Consider the following 21,522-nt stretch of genomic DNA (forward strand, 5'->3'; position numbering starts at 1 on the left):
GAACTATGAAACTCCTGGAAGATAACATAGGAGAAAGCTTAGATGACCTTGGGTATGGCGATGCTTTTTTAAAATAAAACGCAACAGGCAAAATCCATGAAATAACAATCGATAAGCTGGACTTCATTAAAATGAAAAACCTTTGCTCTGCCAAAGACAATGTCAAGAGAGTGAGAGGATAAGTGAGAGACTTGGGAGAAATATTTGTAAAAGATACATTTGATAAAGGACTGTTACCTAAAATACACAAAGAACTCTTAACAATAAGAAACAACCCAATTTAAAAAATGAGCCAGAGACCTTAACAGACACCTCACTGAAGAAGATATAGAGATGGCAAGTAATCGTACGAAAAGATGTTCAACATCACATGTCATCAGGGAGATGCCAATTAAAACGAGTTACCACTTACACACCTATCAGAAGAGGAAAATTCAGAACACCAATGCCACAAATGCTGGCGAGGGTGTCAAGCCACAGGAACTCTCATTCATTGCAGGTGGAAATGCAAAATGGCACAGCCACTTTGGAAGACAGTTTGGCAGTTTGTTTCAATACTAAACATAGACTCGCTCCTTACTATTTATCTGAAGGAGTTGAACACTTATGTCCACACAAACACCTGCACACAGATTTTTTTTGTTTTTTGTTTTTATTAAAGTATCATTGATATACAATCTTATGAAGGTTTCACATGAACAACATTGTGGTTTCAACATTCACCCATATTATCAAGTCCTCACCCCCGCCCCCAATTGCAGTCACTGTCCATCAGCGTAGTAAGATGCTAGAGTCACTACTCGTCTTCTACATGCTGTACTGCCTTCCCCGTGACCTACCTGTATTGTAATTGTGAATTTGAGCTGCACACGCATGTTTATAGCAGCTTTATTCAAAATTATCAAAACTGAAGTGACCAACATGTCCTTCAACAGGGGAATGGGTGAATAAACTGTGGCACATCCAGACAGAAGAATGTGATTCAATGCCAAAAAAAAAAATGAGCTATCAGGCCATGAAAAGACATGAAGGAATCTTAAATGCATATTAGTAAGTGAAAGAAAGCGATCTACAAAGCCTCCTCCATGCTTTATCATTCCAGCTATGTCACGTTCGGGAAAAGGCAAAACTGTGGTGACAGTAAAAATAACAGGGGCTTGGGGATCATTGAGGGATGAATATGTGGAGAAGAGAGGATCTTTAGGGCAGTGAAAATACTCTGATACTATAATGATGAATGTATGTCATTATACATTCGTCCAAACCCAAAGAAAACACCACCAAGAGTGAACCATAATGTAAACAGTAGACTTTGAGTGATAATGATGTGTCAGTTTAGGTTCATCAGTGGTAACAAATTTACCACTCTGGTGGGCAATGCCGATAATAGGAGAGACTGGGCATATGTGTGGCAGGGGCATATGGGAAAACTGGATCTTCCTCTCAACTTTGCTGTGAACCGAAAATTTCTCTTAAAAAATAAAATGTTTTATAGCAGTAGACTCACAGACTCCAAGAAGGGACTAGCAATTACCAAAGGGAGGGGTAAGGAAGGTGAGTTGGGAGGGAGGGAGAAGGCTATTGAGGGGTATTATGATTAGTACACATGGTATGGGGAGGGTCATGGGGAAGACAGTGCAGTACAGAAAAGACAAGTAGTGACTCTGTTGCATCTTACTACACTGATGGACAGTGACTGCAATGGGCTGTTGGGGGGACTCAATAATATGAGTAAATGTAGTAACCACTTTGTTTTTCATGTGAAACCTTCATAAGAGTGTATATCAATGATACCTTAATAAAAAAAATATTTTAAAACAAATGGTAAATAACAACAGCTGCATTTATTAAGAACTTTCCATGTTCCATGCACTATGCATTCCCATTTAATCCTTTCAACTAAATGAAGGAGGCACTACGAAGGCCTCCATTTTGTAGATGAGAAAATAAGACTCTGAAAAGGGCATTTTGAGGGAATAAGAAATAAAAAATATAAATATAAATATAAAACTCCCTGCTTACATGGATTTTATGGTTTTGTAGATTAATGAATTCTTAGTCCACTTTGAAGGCTAAAGGCTAACACTATGAGCCACAAATATAGCAAGAACCACACTGTCATAAATTACCAAAAATTGTAACTCTCCTATATCGTAATTTATACCCAGATGGCCCCTAAATTGCACACTTTAGGAACAGGAAAAAATCTGTAATCAGCTTCAAATAACTAAACATTCAGAAAATATATGGCTCACTTTGTTACTTTTTAAGAAAAGCAATTCAAAGTCATTCTACATAACCTATTTAGAGCATCAGCATAGTGTAATAAAAAGCACAAACTTCAAGCAAGGCTATTATACAATTAAGGTATAATTCAAAATATGATCTCAGTAGAGAAAGGCAACTTAAGAGAGATATACGGTGGGGCTTCAAAGACACAAAATGTTTTACTTCTTAAGTTTAGTGGTAAGCACATGCATTTTCATCTATTCTTTAATCATACACATACATACCTATATAACTTGCATCATAGTTTTCATAAACTTGTTTCAAGAATACAGTCAGTGTACAGTTCTAATCCCAACTCCATCCTTCAGACAATTGCTTATCTCTACACTTTAATCATTCAATACTTATTCAATATGCCAGGTATAGTTCTAGCTGTTAGAATACATAGATACAAGAAAGATGTAATTTCTACCCTCATAGAATCCTATTTTTCTTACGTTTGTAGTTGAGATAGTACTTATTTCACTAGACGGTGCGCCAAAGCTTTATTACAACTACATCTCAAAAGGCTCACCTCAAGTTTAAAGAAATAATCATTATAATAATCCTGAGTAAAAATACAAGACACGTTACATTTCTCAAAGCTACCCCCGACTTTTAAAAGGAATTACAGTGCTTAAGAAGTGCAGTGAGATGAGCAAGATATTTTCCCAAGCAAGATATTTTCTAACTGGTACGTCAAATACTTAAGAGTCAGGAAAAATTACATAATTTTTAAGTAATCTGTGTCTTTTGGGTGATAGGTAACTTTTCCCTACTACACTCCTACAAATCAGGATCTGTACCTTAATACTCCATAAAATGGATTCACTTTCACTGGAAGTCCAAGAGAAGAAAAATAAAGAAAAGCTAAAGTAACCACGCTGACCCATGAAAAAACAAAAACATAAAACCTTGCAAGAAACCCTTGTATAGTTCATGAATGAAAATTGTCACTCTCCTGATTTTCTTTACAAGCATGAGTTTTCTTCCCCCACAAATTACCTCATTTTTCTAACTACTGCATGTGCAGGTAATTGTAGCCAGTTACTTTGGGGAAGATGCCACAGGAAAGAAGTTAAAAGTCCTGATTCTACAACTTGGTAGTTGCCCAGACTAGGTAAGTAAATTAACCTCTTTGAGCCTCCATTATCTCAAAACTGAGATCTATCTAAGAAGGCTGTTGACAATTTAACAAAGTAATATTAAGAAAATGAGGCACAACAAGGATTCAAGAAAAGTTACCTATTTTATTACCATTCTTCAAGTTTGCTGTGATTTATTATCTTACTACCTAAAATAAGATGATAAATTTAGTTAATACCTCTAAGAATATTTTAATCTGAAGTAAAACAACTCTCAGAAAGGGATTTCCGCCTCCACTCCAACTCTAAACAACAGAGTAAATTGTCTTTAAATTCTAAAAAATATTTAATAATGTTGAAAATCCACTGTGATTAGAGATTTCAGACAACTTTCTTAGAGTCTTCAAAGTGAAAGCTAAAGTTCACAATAACAAATCTGGTTCTCAGTAGGTTAAGTTAACCAAGACTCACTTTTCATCATACAGCTGATAGAGAAATGTGATTTGAGACTTTAAAGCCAGGTGGGGTTTTGTTTTTGTTTTTTTTTTAAGGTTACTGCTTAACTCCAGGTAACTGAAAAATGCAGCTAACCAAAGCACTATGTCTTAAGCATTCCTTTCACAAATTTCTCAACTTGACTACCCACTTCTTTTTAAAAAGTGGCCATTCCGCTAAAGCATTAAAAATGTTGGGAGGGGAGCTGACACAGGAGGCAGCTGGTCTGCCAAAGAGCCTTGAAAACCTGATGCTGCCACTCTCCCAGCACTAAGCGGCTGTCCAAGAAAAATGCCCGCAGTAGGCTCAGAGATGCCAGCTGTAATGAGACTCTTGAGTTTGAAACGCATTCCAGAGTTTCAGCATGGCCAGTACTATCTGATCGTGGGACCAGGCAGGCTCATCCCTCTTGCAAGAGCACCCTCTTCCGAGACCTTCAGTGAGACAAGGCTAAACTCAGCTTTAGGAGCTTTCACAACCTGAGATGGCTGTACTCTGGGATCCCTATGTAAAGGTGGTTTCTTAAACAAATATGCAAATTCAAGTACACAAAATGGAATGTGGAAAAAAAAAAAAGCAAGCATAAAAAAATTAAGAACCAAGTAGGTCAAAGATCTACTCAAAATGGTCCAACTTCTTTTTAAAGTATTAAAATCACATACCTAAATAACAAGTATTATACACAAAGATGTTCACTGGCACTATTTACAACAGAAGAACTCTGGAAACAATCTAAAGATCCAATTATAAGTAAATAAAACTCACAAACATGATGTAATGCTTCAGAGCAATTGAAATGATTTTTACAAAGCTATAGTAATTTTAGGAAAAGCTTAATTATTAATTTGGAGGGAAGCAAAGAAAATACATACACAACAGGAGTTTAGGGAAAGACGTTTATAAGGAAATAAATATACCAAAACATTAACAATAGTTATTACTGAGTGATGATTTTTCTCTCCTTCAAAATTTTTCAAAAATTTTTAAACTTTATACATCCACAAAAACAAATCAGGAAACAAGCTACTAAAAATTCAAAGATGAAAAGAAAAAACACAGCACACAAGGACAATCTGCCAATATGTACTCAAATAAGTTAAGAAAATTTTTAGTTTTTTTTATTTACAATGAGAACATAACATACCATAGTATAGAAAAATTGTAAGAATGAAATCCCCACAGAAGTTTATAGAACAAAATGTATACTAAATCCTCCAATTAAAGACCCATAAAGTAGTTTCAGTGCTTTCAAACCCACCTTCTCACAGCAGGGAATTAATCCCTCTGAGGGATGCAAACAAACTTCAAAGAGAAGATTATGCCCAGACACTAGTACTGTATGGCATAAGGTTTATGCCTAAATTTGCTTAGATATTTTGTCAGAGATCAGACATACAGATTCAAGAAACAGAGACTAATCTTAAAGCAGATTCTTTGCAATCATATAAAATGGCAAAAATAATGCATTAAACAATATCAGAAAAAGGCAAATACAGTTTTATTAAAAAGAAATAAGATTGTCGAAGCAGACAAATGGTAGCTAAAATCAAATTTCAAGTGACAGCTTATTCAGTGATAAGAGCAACTAGAAAATCTTACAAATTCCCAAAGAAAGGAAATCAGTTTGTATACCCAAGTTTTATTTGCACAATGTTTAGCTGTCTCATTCAGTGTCATAGGTCTTGATGCAATGTCTAAGTAGAACTGAGAGATCACATGTCCCTTTCATGAATGTCACAGAATGCTCTTCAGAGCACAGAATACATGAGAGTTTACAATACATGTCTACAATAATACAGAGATTCAAAGTAATCACCAGGAAAAATAACTGTCTTTAAAGTCAAGTAATATTTCTTACTGGCCTTTCTAATATCTGTCATCTCTCCATTATGAGGTAATTTTTTAGATATGATTTAGAAATACTTGATCAAAAAATATTTTTTAAGTAGCAGAGTAGCATTATCTTAGTTTCCCAATTTTTAAAAATTATGGATAAGGAATCAAATTTAGAGTTTAACTTTTCTGGATATTAATCATGTAATAGAAAAGCAAAATCCTTGATAGATTAAGGTCCTAAATGTGAAATGGAAAACTATAAGTTTCTAATTAGAAAGTATAGGAAAATATCTGTAGGGTAGGAAAATGCTGATAAATTCTAGTATATTAAAATCAAGTTTTGATCAAGATACCATAAAGAGAGTGAGAGGCAAACTAATTGCATTGCATACAACCAGGTAATATCTTTATTATATAAATAATTTCTTATAAGTCAAATGAGGAAAAGGTAGAAAACTCAATTTAAAAACGAGCAAGAGACTTGAACAGGCACTCTATAAACTAGTTGTTCAAGAGGCCAATAAGCATATGAAAAGGTGCTCAATCTCATTAGTTACCAGGAAAACAAAATATGTAAAAACAACAAAGACATACTACTACATGACCATCAGGTTGACAAAAATGAACAACTAATTGTGTCAAGGACTGATAAAGTTGTGGATCACTACAGCTACCAAACACTGCTGGAGGGAGTATAGACTAGCATAATTGATTTTGAAAAACAATTTAGCATGACCCAGTAATCAAGTATGGTATCTATCCCATGGAAATGTATGTTTACATGCACCAGAATTCATGAATAAGAAAGATCACAGCAGCATTCCCCCTAATAGCCAAAAACAATTTTAAGTGTTTTCAACAGTACAAAGGATAATTATGATATAATCCTATAGTATATTACACAACAAAGAAAACAAATGACTACAGTGACACACAATATGGAGGACCCTTACAAACATCATCTTGAGCAAAAGAGCAGCAAAACTGTACACAGAATAACTCTATTTCTAAAAAATTCATAAGTAGGCACTAATAAATTATATTTTTCAAGGACATAGACTTAGGTGGTAAAACGATAAAAACAAAGAAATGACTACCACAAAAGTCAGTTATTTCTGGAGAAAGGGAGGCAGGGAACTATTGGGTGGTGGCCAAACCCACCTCTAACATTAACAGGGCCTAGGCAAGAGTACAAACAGAAGTCTGCCTACCACATGCATAGATTTATAAAAGATACGAAACAAGCTTACAAACTATTAAATATGTTCAATCCTCTTATTATGACACATATACCTTTGTAACTGCCTGGAATGCCAGATTCATACTGAGAACTTCTGGATTCCTTAAGAGTTCCATGGGATGTTCCATGGTGATGCCAGGAACACTGGCCACTGACCCACTGCCCTTCACTCCCTTCTCCATCCCACATGGCCAAGGACTTTGCACACTAGCATGCAGTCACCTCCACTAATAAGCCCAAGCTCTATCCAATTCCCCCCTCCAGACAAACAGCCACCCTTGGGCCTAAGGGTACCAGAAGCCTAGTCAACCCTCAGCAGCACAGACCCAAGGGAAGAGACTCACACAGGCAAAATTATGAGACCCTAGGTACTCAGAGCATGGTCTAACATGGAAGGGTTCAGGCTCCAAATGAGCATGTCCAATAGGCTGCACAGATTCCCTGCCCCATGGCAGAGCACCAAAGCAGGGCCCTCTAAAGCACAGGGCCAGGGCAGGGACCTCTTTCATCAGAAATCAGTATTCCACAGAACCAGGCAACATTATATTTCTAAAACTAGATAACAGTAACATAGGTACTCACTTGATAACTATTTGTTAAACAGCACACTTAAGTTTTATGTACTACTATTTACAAATAATAGAACAGACATCATGTGCCTGCTGATATGATACACAATATCACATTTGATATACTCCTGCCAAAAATCCATAACCTGAATCTAATCATGAGGATACAATCAATTCCAAATCCAGGTACTTTCTACAAAACAAAAAGGCCTAAATTCTTCAAAAAGATACCATAAAAGGTAAATAAAGGCTGCAAAACTTCCATACTGGAAGAAAATAAATATATGTGAAGCTAAATGGATTGCATGCATGACCCTGAATTAATTCTGGATCAGAGGGGAAAATGTTATAAAGGACATGATTACAACAACTGATTAAATTTAAATATGGACAACTGACATTATATTAATGTTAAATTTTCCCACTTCAATAACTGTACTGGACTTAGGTAAGAAAATGTCTTTTTTCTTAGGAGATACATTCTGAAGATTTAAGAGTGGAGGGTCACAAAGCCTGCAACTTATTCTCAAACAGTTCAGCAAATATAATATGTATATACATATAGACTAATAAAGCAAATATGGCAAAATATTAACAACTGATGAAGCTAAGGAAAGGGCATATGCACTTGACTATTCTTATAATTTTTCTTTTTTTTTCTTTTTTTTTATTAAGGTACCACTGATACACACTCTTATGAAGGTTTCACATGAAAAACAAAGTGGTTACTACAATCACCCATATTATTGAGTCCCCCCCAGACCCCACTGCAGTCACTGTCCATAAGGGTAGTAAGATGCCACAGAGTCACTATTTGTCTTCTCTGCGCTACACTGTCTTCCCCATGATCCCCCCTCTAACACCATGTGTACTAATCATAATACCCCTCAATACCCTTCCTTCTTCCTCCCTCTCCACCTGCTCTCCCACCCCTCCCCTTTGATAAACGCTAGTCCCTTCCTGGAGTTTGTGAGTCTGCTGTTGTTTTGTTCCTTCACTTTTGCTTCATTGTTATACTCCACACATGAGAGAAATCATTTGGTACTTGTCTTTCTCCACCTGACTTATTTCACTGAGCATAATACCCTCTAGCTCCATCCATGCTGTTGCAAATGGTAGGATTTGTTTTTTTCTTATGGCTGAATAATATTCCATTGTGCATATGTACCACCTCTTCTTTATCCATTCATCTACTGATGGACACTTAGGTTGCTTCCATATCTTGGCTATCTTATTTATCTTTTAAAATATTTTCAAAATAAAAAATTTTTTTAATATACAAAATGGCGGGGGGCGGAAGATGGCGGCGTGAGTAGAGCAGCGGAAATCTCCTCCCAAAACAACATATATCTATGAAAATATAACAAAGACAACCCTTCCTAGAATAAAGACCAGAGGACACAGGACAATATCCAGACCACATCCACACCTGAGAGAACCCAGCGCCTCGCGAAGGGGGTAAGATACAAGCCCCGGCCCCGCGGGAGCCGAGCGCCCCTCCCCCCAGCTCCCGGCGGGAGAAGAGCAGGCAGAGCGGGAGGGAGACGGAGCCCAGGACTGCCGAACACCCAGCCCCAGCCATCCGGGCCAGAGTGCAGGGCCCTCGATACTGGGAAAACAGGGCAGCAAGAACAGTGAGCAGGCACTGGAGGCTGGGCGACAGAGGACATAAGAAAAGCGCGCGACCATTTTTTTTTTTTTTTCTTTTTTGCTGCTTTGTTTTGGCGAGCGCTTTTTGGAAGTCTTAAAGGGACAGGGACCCCAATACTAGGGAAACAGGGCAGAAAGACCGGTGAGCAGAGGCCTGAGGCTGGCACCAGAGAATAAAGAAAAACGAACGACCACCTTTTTTTTTTAATTAAAAAAAATTTTTTTTTTTTTTTAATTAAAAAAAATTTTTTTCTTGTTTTTTTTTGTGGTCGTTGTTTTGTTTTGGCGGGGGCTTTTTGGAAGTCTTAAAGGGGCAGGGCGGGTCACTTAATCCAGAGGTAGGGAATCCGGGATCTCTGGGCACCCTAACCCCTGGGCTGCAGGGAGCAGGGAGGCCCCTTACGGAGATAAATAGCCTCCCAGCAGCTCCTGCTCCAACGCGACTCCACCACTTTGGAGCAGCTGCCTGAGCCAGGCCACGCCCACAGCAACAGCGGAGATTAACTCCATAGCAGCCGGGCAGGAAGCAGAAGCCCTGTCTGCGCGCAGCTGCGCAGCACAAGCCACTAGAGGCCGCTGTTCTCCCAGGAGAGGAGGGCCACAAACCAACAAGAAAGGAAGTCCTTCCAGCCGTCACTCGTCCCAGTTCTGCAGACTATTCCTATCACCATGAAAAGGCAAAGCTACAGGCAGACAAAGATCACAGAGACAACACCAGAGAAGGAGACAGACCTAACCAGTCTTCCTGACAAAGAATTCAAAATAAGAATCATAAACATGCTGACAGAGATGCAGAGAAATACGCAAGAAAAATGGGATGAAGTCCGGAAAGAGATCACAGATGCCAGAAAGGAGATCGCAGAAATGAAACAAACTCTGGAAGAGATTATAAGCAGAATGGATAGGATGCAAGAGGCCATTGATGGAATTGAAACCAGAGAACAGGAACGCATAGAAGCTGACATAGAGAGAGACAAAAGGATCTCCAGGAATGAAACAATATTAAGAGAACTGTGTGACCAATCCAGAAGGAACAATATCCGTATTATAGGGGTCCCAGAAGAAGAAGAGAGAGGAAAAGAGATGGAAAGTATCTTAGAAGAAATAATTGCAGAAAACTTCCCCAAACTGGGGGAGGAAATAATCGAACAGACCACGGAAATACACAGAACACCCAACATAAAGGATCCAAGGAGGACAACACCAAGACACATAATAATTAAAATGGCAAAGATCAAGGACAAGGAAAGAGTTTTAAAGGCAGCTAGAGAGAAAAAGGTCACCTATAAAGGGAAACCCATCAGGCTAACATCAGATTTCTCAACAGAAACCCTACAGGCCAGAAGAGAATGGCATGATATATTTAATACAATGAAACAGAAGGGCCTTGAACCAAGGATACTGTATCCAGCACGACTATCATTCAAATATGGCGGTGGGATTAAACAATTCCCAGACAAACAAAAGCTGAGGGAATTTGCTTTTCACAAACCACCTCTACAGAACATCTTACAGGGACTGCTCTAGATGGGAGCACTCCTAGAAGGAGCACAGCGCAAAACACCCAACATATGAAGAATCGAGGAGGAGGAACAAGAAGGGAGAGAAGAAAAGAATCTCCAGACAGTGTATATAACAGCTCAATAAGCGAGCTAAGTTAGGCAGTAAGATACTAAAGAGGCTAACCTTGAACCTTTGGTAACCACGAATTTAAAGCCTGCAATGGCAATAAGTACATATCTTTCAATAGTCACCCTAAATGTTAATGGGTTGAATGCACCAATCAAAAGACACAGAGTAACAGAATGGATAAAAAAGCAAGACCCATCTATATGCTGCTTACAAGAAACTCACCTCAAACCCAAAGACATGTACAGACTAAAAGTCAAGGGATGGAAAAACATATTTCAAGCAAACAACAGTGAGAAGAAAGCAGGGGTTGCAGTACTAATATCAAACAAAATAGACTTCAAAACGAAGAAAGTAACAAGAGATAAAGAAGGACACTACATAATGATAAAGGGCTCAGTCAAACAAGAGGATATAACCATTCTAAATATATATGCACCCAACACAGGAGCACCAGCATATGTGAAACAAATACTAACAGAACTAAAGGGGGATATAGACTGCAATGCATTCATTCTAGGAGACTTCAACACACCACTCACCCCAAAGGATAGATCCACTGGGCAGAAAATAAGTAAGGACACGGAAGCACTGAACAACACAGTAGAGCAGATGGACCTAATAGACATCTATAGAACTGTACATCCAAAAGCAGCGGGATATACATTCTTCTCAAGTGCACATGGAACATTCTCCAGAATAGACCACATACTAGGCCACAAAAAGAGCCTCAGAAAATTCCAAAAGATTGAAATCCTACCAACCAACTTTTCAGACCACAAAGGCATAAAACTAGAAATAAACTGTACAAAGAAAGCAAAGAGGCTCACAAACACATGGAGGCTTAACAACACGCTCCTAAATAATCAATGGATCAATGACCAAATAAAAATGGAGATCCAGCAATATATGGAAACAAATGACAACAACAACACTAAGCCCCAACTTCTGTGGGACACAGCAAAAGCAGTCTTAAGAGGAAAGTATATAGCAATCCAAGCATATTTAAAAAAGGAAGAGCAATCCCAAATGAATGGTCTAATGTCACAATTATCGAAATTGGAAAAAGAAGAACAGATGAGGCCTAAGGTCAGCAGAAGGAGGGACATAATAAAGATCAGAGAAGAAATAAATAAAATTGAGAAGAATAAAACAATAGCAAAAATCAATGAAACCAAGAGCTGGTTCTTCGAGAAAATAAACAAAATAGATAAGCCTCTAGCCAGACTTATTAAGAGGAAAAGAGAGTCAACACAAATCAACAGTATCAGAAACGAGAAAGGAAAAATCACGACAGACCCCACAGAAATACAAAGAATTATTAGAGAATACTATGAAAACCTATATGCTAACAAGCTGGGAAACCTAGGAGAAATGGACAACTTCCTAGAAAGATACAACCTTCCAAGACTGACGCAGAAAGAAACAGAAAATCTAAACAGACCAATTACCAGCAACGAAATTGAAGTGGTAATCAAAAAACTACCAAAGAACAAAACCCCCGGGCCAGATGGATTTACCTCGGAATTTTATCAGACATACAGGGAAGACATAATACCCATTCTCCTTAAAGTTTTCCAAAAAACAGAGGAGGACGGGATACTCCCAAACTCATTGTATGAAGCTAACATCACCCTAATACCAAAACCAGGGAAAGACCCCACCAAAAAAGAAAACTACAGACCAATATCCCTGATGAACGTAGATGTAAAAATACTCAACAAAATATTAGCAAACCGAGTTCAAAAATACATCAAAAGGATCATACACCATGACCAAGTGGGATTCATCCCAGGGATGCAAGGATGGTACAACATTCGAAAGTCCATCAACATCATCCACCACATCAACAAAAAGAAAGACAAAAACCACATGATCATCTCCATAGATGCTGAAAAAGCATTTGACAAAGTTCAACATCCATTCATGATAAAAACTCTCAGCAAAATGGGAATAGAGGGCAAGTACCTCAACATAATAAAGGCCATCTATGATAAACCCACAGCCAACATTATATTGAACAGCGAGAAGCTGAAAGCATTTCCTCTGAGATCGGGAACTAGACAGGGATGCCCACTCTCCCCACTGTTATTTAACACAGTACTGGAGGTCCTAGCCACGGCAATCAGACAAAACAAAAAAATACAAGGAATCCAGATAGGTAAAGAAGAAGTTAAACTGTCACTATTGGCAGATGACATGATACTGTACATAAAAAACCCTAAAGACTCCACCCCAAACCTACTAGAACTGATATTCTATACAGGAATACAGCAAAGTTGCAGGATACAAAATCAACACACAGAAATCTGTGGCTTTCCTATAAACTAACAATGAACCAACAGAAGGAGAAATCAGGAAAACAACTCCATTCACAATTGCATCAAAGAAAATAAAATACCTAGGAATAAACCTAACCAAAGAAGTGAAAGACTTATACTCTGAAAACTACAAGTCACTCTTAAGAGAAATTAAAGGGGACACTAACAGATGGAAACTCATCCCATGCTCGTGGCTAGGAAGAATTAATATCGTCAAAATGGCCATCCTGCCCAAAGCAATATACAGATTTGATGCAATCCCTATGAAACTACCAGCAACATTCTTCAATGAACTGGAACAAATAATTCAAAAATTCATATGGAAACACCAAAGACCCCGAATAGCCAAAGCAATCCTGAGAAAGAAGAATAAAGTAGGGGGGATCTCACTCCCCAACTTCAAGCTCTACTATAAAGCCATAGTAATCAAGACAATTTGGTACTGGCACAAGAGCAGAGCCACAGACCAATGGAACAGACTAGAGAATCCAGACATTAACCCAAACATATATGGCCAATTAATATTTGATAAAGGAGCCATGGACATACAATGGCGAAATGACAGTCTCTTCAACAGGTGGTGCTGGCAAAACTGGACAGCTACATGTAGGAGAATGAAACTGGACCATTGTCTAACCCCATATACAAAAGTAAACTCAAAATGGATCAAAGACCTGAATGTAAGCCATGAAACCATTAAACTCTTGGAAGAAAACATAGGCAAAAACCTCTTAGACATAAACATGAGTGACCTCTTCTTGAACATATCTCCCCGGGCAAGGAAAACAACAGCAAAAATGAGTAAGTGGGACTATATTAAGCTGAAAAGCTTCTGTACAGCAAAAGACACCATCAATAGAACAAGAAGGATCCCTACAGTATGGGAGAATATATTTGAAAATGACACATCCGATAAAGGCTTGACGTCCAGAATATATAAGGAGCTCTCACGCCTCAACAAACAAAAAACAAATAACCCAATTAAAAAATGGGCAGAGGAACTGAACACACAGTTCTCCAAAAAAGAAATACAGATGGCCAACAGACACATGAAAAGATGCTCCACATCGCTAATTATCAGAGAAATGCAAATTAAAACTACAATGAGGTATCACCTCACACCAGTAAGGATGGCTGCCATCCAAAAGACAAACAACAACAAATGTTGGCGAGGCTGTGGAGAAAGGGGAACCCTCCTACACTGCTGGTGGGAATGTAAGTTAGTTCAACCATTGTGGAAAGCAGTATGGAGGTACATCAAAATGCTCAAAACAGACTTACCATTTGACCCAGGAATTCCACTCCTAGGAATTTACCCTAAGAACGCAGCAATCAAGTTTGAGAAAGACAGATGCACCCCTATGTTTATCGCAGCACTATTTACAATAGCCAAGAATTGGAAGCAACCTAAATGTCCATCAGTAGATGAATGGATAAAGAAGATGTGGTACATATACACAATGGAATACTACTCAGCCATAAGAAAAGGGCAAATCCAATCATTTGCAGCAACATGGATGGAGCTGGAGGGTATTATGCTCAGTGAAACAAGCCAAGCGGAGAAAGAGAAATACCAAATGATTTCACTTATCTGTGGAATATAAGAACAAAGGAAAAACTGAAGGAACAAAACAGCAGCAGAATCACAGAACTCAAGAATGGACTAACAGGTACCAAAGGGAAAGGGACTGGGGAGGATGGGTGGGTAGGGAGGGATAAGGGGGGGAGAAGTAGGGGGGTATTAAGATTAACATGCATGGGGGGGGTAGGAGAAAAGGGAGGGCTGTACAACACAGAGAAGGCAAGTAGTGATTCTACAACATTTTGCTATGCTGATGGACAGTGACTGTAAAGGGGTTTATAGGGGAGACCTGGTATAGGGGAGAGCCTAGTAAACATAATATTCGTCATGTAAGTGTAGATTAGTGATAGCAAAAAAAAAAAAAAAAAAAAAAGGGCAGTTCCTGTGTGGTAACCTCCAACGAGTTCTACACAAGGGTATAAAGGGCATATAAAAGTGTAGGCAAAGGGTCTGTTTGTGTTTATACAGAGGATCAAAGCCTAATTGGGCTACCCCGAGAATGAACTAAGATACGATATGAAAAAGAACTTCCAACATCTGCACTCTCTGGAAGACTCATGCCAGAAGATGATCATCAAAAAACCCCAACAAAGATCCACGCACTGCTACAGCTGTAGATGCACTCATCCCAGCAGTTCCTGGACTTGCCATGGGAATGAGGAAGGAGATATCTAAGCTGGCCTGTGCATACAGTAAAACAACAAAATTGGACTGGATCTATACTGTTGGAACTCAACCAAGAATTTGGAGAAGTGCAAATTGTAGCGCTCCAAAGTCTTACAACTACAAACTATTTCCTGTTAAAAGAACATATGGCATGTGAACAGTCCCCAGGAATGGGTTGTTTTAATTTGTCTGATTTCTCTCAGACTGTTCAAGTTCAGTTGGACAATATCCACCATATCATAGATAAGTTTTCACAAATGCCTAAGGTGCCTAACTGGTTTTCTTGGTTTCACTGCAGATGGCTGGTAATTTCCGATATGCTTTGGTTATGTAACTATACTCCTATTATGTTAATGTGTGTGTGCAATTTAAGTAGTAGCTTAAAACCTATACATGCTGAAGTTACTCTACAAGAAGATATATCAAAGAAATAATCAATCTTCCCATGTTTTCTTCCGCCTGCTACTTCTATAGCTTTTCTTCTTCCTTCCTAATTACAACCCTTAAATAGAATTCGTGCCTCATATCAAATTTACCGAGTATCATAATTCTTCCAAGTGGTAAAGATACCTCAAGACAAATGTTGGGCATAGAAGCCACAGGGCATAAATATGCAAAGAAGTAAAAAGCTAACTTTTTCAAACAATAAGGCTTCTCTCTCACTTACCAACTTCACATTTCCCTGTATGGCCCCGGAAGATGACTGGTTAGCCAGAGACGGGTAAGATTCCTCAAGGGAGGAACAACCTAAGACAGGCACAGTCGCAGGGGGGCCATCAGGTGAGAAATTGGGGATCAACAGAGGTGAGGCTTAGAACCTCACCCCCCCGTTCTGAGAGAAATCTTCTGCATACGTGGATGTTTTATTGCCCTGGTCTAGCTTGGATTAACACATAGTCTACAGGCACACACCTGATCATCTACATGTGCTCTCTTACAACACTAAACTATGTTTTCTACCTTTATCTTGTATCTACCTACCACTTCAGCATTTTATTAAAAATAATAATAATAAAGAGAGAAATGTGGTATCCACATATAAATCAAGTATAAAAACCAAATGAGTATTCATATTTGAACTGACTGTTTAGAGTTCATAATGCATGAGCAAAACCGAAAGTTTCTGTGATGACTGCCCTTGTACTGTTCACTATGTAACTTATTCATTATGTAAGAATTTGTTCTACATGTAAAAACTTGTTTGTTATGCCTCAGAAGATTGGAGACTGACAAAAATTAGGCTTGGGGTGGATTAATGATTGTGCATTGAGCATTGACTCCCCTATACAGAATTTTATTGTCGTTAACAACCATTTGATCAATAAATAGGAGAGATGCCCTCACAAAAAAAAAAAAAAAAAAAAAAAAAAAATGGACAGACTTCCAATGGTAAAATAAATTAGTAACCGGGATGTAATGTATAGCATAAGGAATATAGTCAAGATATTGTAACAGCCTGGTAGGGTGATAGCTGGAACCTAGAATTATGTATATAAATGTTCTACCACTGTGTTGTACACTTGAAACTCATGTAATGCAATACTGTGTGTCAACTACCCTTCAATAAAAAATAATTATTTATAAAAAAAAAAAAAAAAAATACAAAATGGCTAAACAGGAAAGGCATTGTCATAGGAAAGGAATTAGATGACTGGCATAAAGACTTGTCATTCTGTTCACTCTTCCACCTCATTTAGACTTTTCAAATTTTGTTCATACTCCCAAAAAGATTCATTTTTGCTTTGGAGAGAAAACTCCTAGAACACTGAAAGGGGAAACAATAAGCAACAGTAAAAATAAGAAAAAATTTTGTCCTTAGACTTTTCTGTCAATCACAGCCATCATCAAATGGTTACTCTGTGAAGTCTGCCCACAGAGGCGCTGCATGTACAAACCTGGTAACAGATACTTCCCTTCCCAATCCAATGGTTTGCACAGTAAGAGGCATAACTGAACATAGATGTTAACCTTCTCCTTCTAGAGTGACCATAAATTTATAACATTTTTTTTACAGCCTTCATTAGATAATCCAGAAAGTGGAACACACACAGTTATCTCACCTATGCTATTAAAAGAAAGTCATTTATTTTAACAAATGTTGATGATGTTGTGCAAAGCCCTGAGATGACAATGGAGAGATGTGTACAATATGGTCACTATCCTCAAGAAGGTAACTTAGTTTGAGTGAAGAGGACTTGAACCAAAATCCTAACTACTCCAAACAGTAGCTGTATGATCTTGATAAGTTATTTGACCTCTCTGAGATTCCGTTTTCTTACAGGTACAATGGAGATGTCATCCAACTATTTTTAAGGGTTGAATTGTAAGGATTAACTATGTATGTCAAGCATGTCAGATAACAGATACTCAATAAAAGGTAGCTATGCTTATAAGCATTACAATCTAATTAAAATAATGAAACAGAAAATATGTCAAAGGTTGTAAAGACAATTAAGGGAAAACTACATTGGAATCTTGATAACTCCAAACTTCTGATCCAAGTAAATTCACTTTCCCTAAACATCAGATAATATATGCAACTGTTTGTGTACATGGACCAAGAGTTGCTCCCCACCATACCTTTGAAAAATGCATCACTCTCTTGGGCACCAAGAAAAAGAACATTAGGTCATAAGGTTAATTTTTTTTCTCATTAACCAAGAAGGATTTTTGAGTCAAGAAGTGATACACTTAGCACAAGATACTCTATACTTATCTAAGACCCTATTGTCCAGGAATACATGTCCAAATCTGTCTAAAAGCTAAAGCCAGAGAAGGTTTTCTTCAATTAATTTCTAACTTTTCACCAGCAGACATAAAATTTACTAAATTAAATCCATTTCAAACACCTCCTTCCAGTTTAGTGGCAGAGAGTTCCCTTTGTATTATTTTGTAACCTAATTCTAAGCCTTCATCATTACCAAGGTGACACTATTTCACACTAAATAGTTGACATCCAGGCATCTGTGAAAGATACAAACCAAAACCCAATGATTACAATGAACAAAGCCATCAGCCAAGCCTGTTATGGCAGTGACTTTTAATTTGAATTGTTCACTATACTTATACTTCATTCCTTAGGATGACTTGGGCACAAATAAAAGGGAAAGACATTTAACCATACTTAAAAATAAATAACAGTTTGGAATATTCACATAATTATACCATGTGCACGGCTATCTCATACAATAAACAAATACGCCATATCATACTTAAACATGCTAATACCTGAAAGAGTGCCACCTGTCCTACGATAGGCAACTTCAACATACACTTCAAACGTGGTCTCCGGGTTTTGCCTACAAAAGAAACAGATCATGATTACTGACAAGGACTGAGGCAGCATGGTATTTAGAATATGCAGGCTGTGGTATAAGGCAGGCCTTGATTAAAGTCATTAGCTCCACAACCTAACAACTATGGAACTTTGGACAAATTACTCAACTTTCTGAACCATACCTCCCTAATCTATAAAATGAAAACATCTAACCAGAAGAATTACTGAGAAACTTTAAACACAAAAAAATTATCTAGGTACAATGTGTGGCACACAATAGGTCAGCTATTGTTATGATGTTACAGATGTCTTACTTCCTTCCAGTTTATATCACTAGATCTTCAAAGCCATACGTAGAATTTTGAGGAAACTCAAACCAAGGCAACACTAGCAAAAAGTAGCCTTCTCCCTCATATTTCAGAATAAAACTCTCATATGAAGAAGTTAACTTTCTTATTTACAGATTTTAAAGACTGAAATGAGAAAGAGTATCTTGCCTCACTGGCTACTGAATGCTATTCTAAAAGTAAGATACTGTTCCCACATAGGGGGCTTCACCTGTACTGGCAATGGCAAGTATAGGAATGTTCATTGTTCTATCCTTTTACCTTTTCATGTCATAAATATTTCATAGTAAATTTTAAAAAGATCACAGCACTAACAGAATATTAACAGTTGTTAATTTTGAGTGATGAGAACATCAGGTGATATTATCTTTGTATTTTCTTTCTCTTTAATTCTAAACTACATCAAACATATTATTTCCAGACTGAATGAAAATCATTTAGCAGAAAAAAATGTTATACTTTGAAATGTCTCTAAATTCTATTTTAAACCTGACAACAAAACTCAAAGAAGAAACTTTGAATTGCCTTATCATATCTAAGGGTTCATATTAATCAAATATATACCTTAAATTTGCCTAGTAGATTCCACTTTTTAAAATAGTTATCTGATTTCTTCCTCATTATAACCCAATGAGGTAGGTGGATCAGACATTGCCCTCATCATACAAATGAGGAAAGTGAGTCAAAGAGCTTCTAAGCGACTTGTCAGTGGTTCCACAGTTAGTTAGAAATGCAGCCAAAACCAGAAATCATACCTCCTGGCACTCAAATTCTGTGTTCCATTGATTCTTAGATAACTTTTTCTCCCCACATTTTTCACATCTCTTATAATCTATTGCATCTTACAATTCTAAATGGCAGCATTTTTTTCTTAGTGATACATGTAATAATAATAGTGCATTGTATAAGTAATAGCATCTTAGATTCAATAAAATATGGTAATACTCCCCCAACTTCCTTAGGGGGAGAAAGAAAAACGTGTTTTGTCAGTCAGTAATCTACTTCTCTTGTGAAGGATCATTTATTTACTGGGGAGCAATCTGGCTTGTTCTTTTAAACAAGTACTTACAGTGAGAGAAGTAGGTTGCTCTAAAACTCAAGGTATTTAAATATACCTTATCAAATATAACTTAAAAAGCAGGCACTTAAATCAGAGTATCTTACTTTAAAAACTGAAACAAAGTAAACTGAAGCTTTAACAGAGCTGTAAAAAAATTCCTTGTGCTTTTTTTTTCTCTACAAGAGGGTACAATAAGGTCTACAAGGTCAGCATCCTTTGGCCACCAAACATTTGTTCAAGATATCATATGGAAACACCCCATTTCATTCAAATGACTTCAAAACAGAGGGCTTGATGAAAGGAAGGAATGTTCTAAGGTCATCTGAAGAGCACTAGGGAGGATTCCCTCTAAATCCTAAAAATATCTTTCCTAAACCTATTTTGCCAATGGCTGAATTTCATCTCAGAATTTTATCCCTCTGGATTAAGGTAAAAGCTTTCAAAATGTGTTCTGTGGGACCATAAGAATCCATGGAGGTTCTCCAGAGCTTTACACATTTACCCAAATTTCCATTTTTAAGTTTATTTTCCCCCATTTAGAAATTGAAACAAACATAAGCATATAAATATGTTACATACCAAATTTTTAAACACTGGAACTCCAACACATTAGCCACTAAATGAAGGTGTTTTTGTACAGATCTGCCATGTAAGTGAAAATGTCCTAATGTCATCTGACATTTGACTCGGTGTCTTTGCTTCTTCTACCTGCTTTCTCCCTTGAACACACTTCAACCAGGCTTCTGAACTCACCACACCACTGAAACAACTTGTGATCACCAATGACCTCCACATTGCTAAAATGTGCTAAACTGGTCAATTCTCAATGCTCATCTTATTCAGCCTCTCCACAGCATTTGACACAGTTGATCGATTTGTCCTCCTTGAAACACTTTCTTCACTGGCCTTCCAGGCCATATCACTCTATTCATACTCTTCCTACCTTACTGGCTGCTCCTTTGCTAATTCTAATTCCTTCTCATGTAAACTCTCCTACCTTTGAACTTAATCCTGGACCTCTCTCCCTGTCTACATTCATTACTTAGATGATCTCCTTCAGTTTCATGGATTACCATGCAAATTGTGACAAGCCCCAAAGTCGTATTTCTAGCACGCCAGATTCCCTTACCCAACTATCTACTCAACATCCCCACTTGGATACTTAAGCATTTCTGACTTAATAAATGGTGCTTTTCTCCTCAAACCTGCATGTCCTGAACTCCACCAGTTTTTTAGTTACTCAAACCAAAAAAAGTGGTATCATCCTTGACTCTTTTGTTTTATAAGCCACAATCATTTACATGCCACATTCAATCAGTGAGTTATGTTGATCGGATCATGAAAATATATGCAGAGTCAAGAGATTCAAGATTCATGGGAGGTGGGACAGAGAACTCCTCCCAAAACCATAAATAGTATGAAAATATAGTTAATTAATACAACTAACCCTAAAACAGCAACAGGAAAGAAGGCTGAACCAGACTGCATACAGACCTC

General features: G+C 37.6%; 1 protein-coding gene across 10 annotated transcripts in view; it reads right to left on the bottom strand.

Moving 5' to 3' along the window:
• DENND1A (DENN domain containing 1A) overlaps positions 1 to 21,522 on the bottom strand; it is a 553,926-nt gene that overhangs the window by 475,627 nt on the left and 56,777 nt on the right. For 9 of the 10 annotated variants that reach the window (XM_036913988.2, XM_036913990.2, XM_036913985.2 and 6 more), the window contains exon 2: positions 18,570 to 18,640. In XM_036913988.2, coding sequence (XP_036769883.2) covers positions 18,570 to 18,611 — 42 coding nt within the window. In that variant the 5' untranslated portion in view covers positions 18,612 to 18,640. Of the gene's footprint in view, positions 1 to 18,569; positions 18,676 to 21,522 lie in introns of those variants that run through there. The other variant, XM_036913993.2, reaches the window with a different exon arrangement.

The sequence above is a fragment of the Manis pentadactyla genome, chromosome 3 (assembly GCF_030020395.1).
Source record: "Manis pentadactyla isolate mManPen7 chromosome 3, mManPen7.hap1, whole genome shotgun sequence".
NCBI classification, from domain to species: Eukaryota; Metazoa; Chordata; class Mammalia; order Pholidota; family Manidae; genus Manis; species Manis pentadactyla.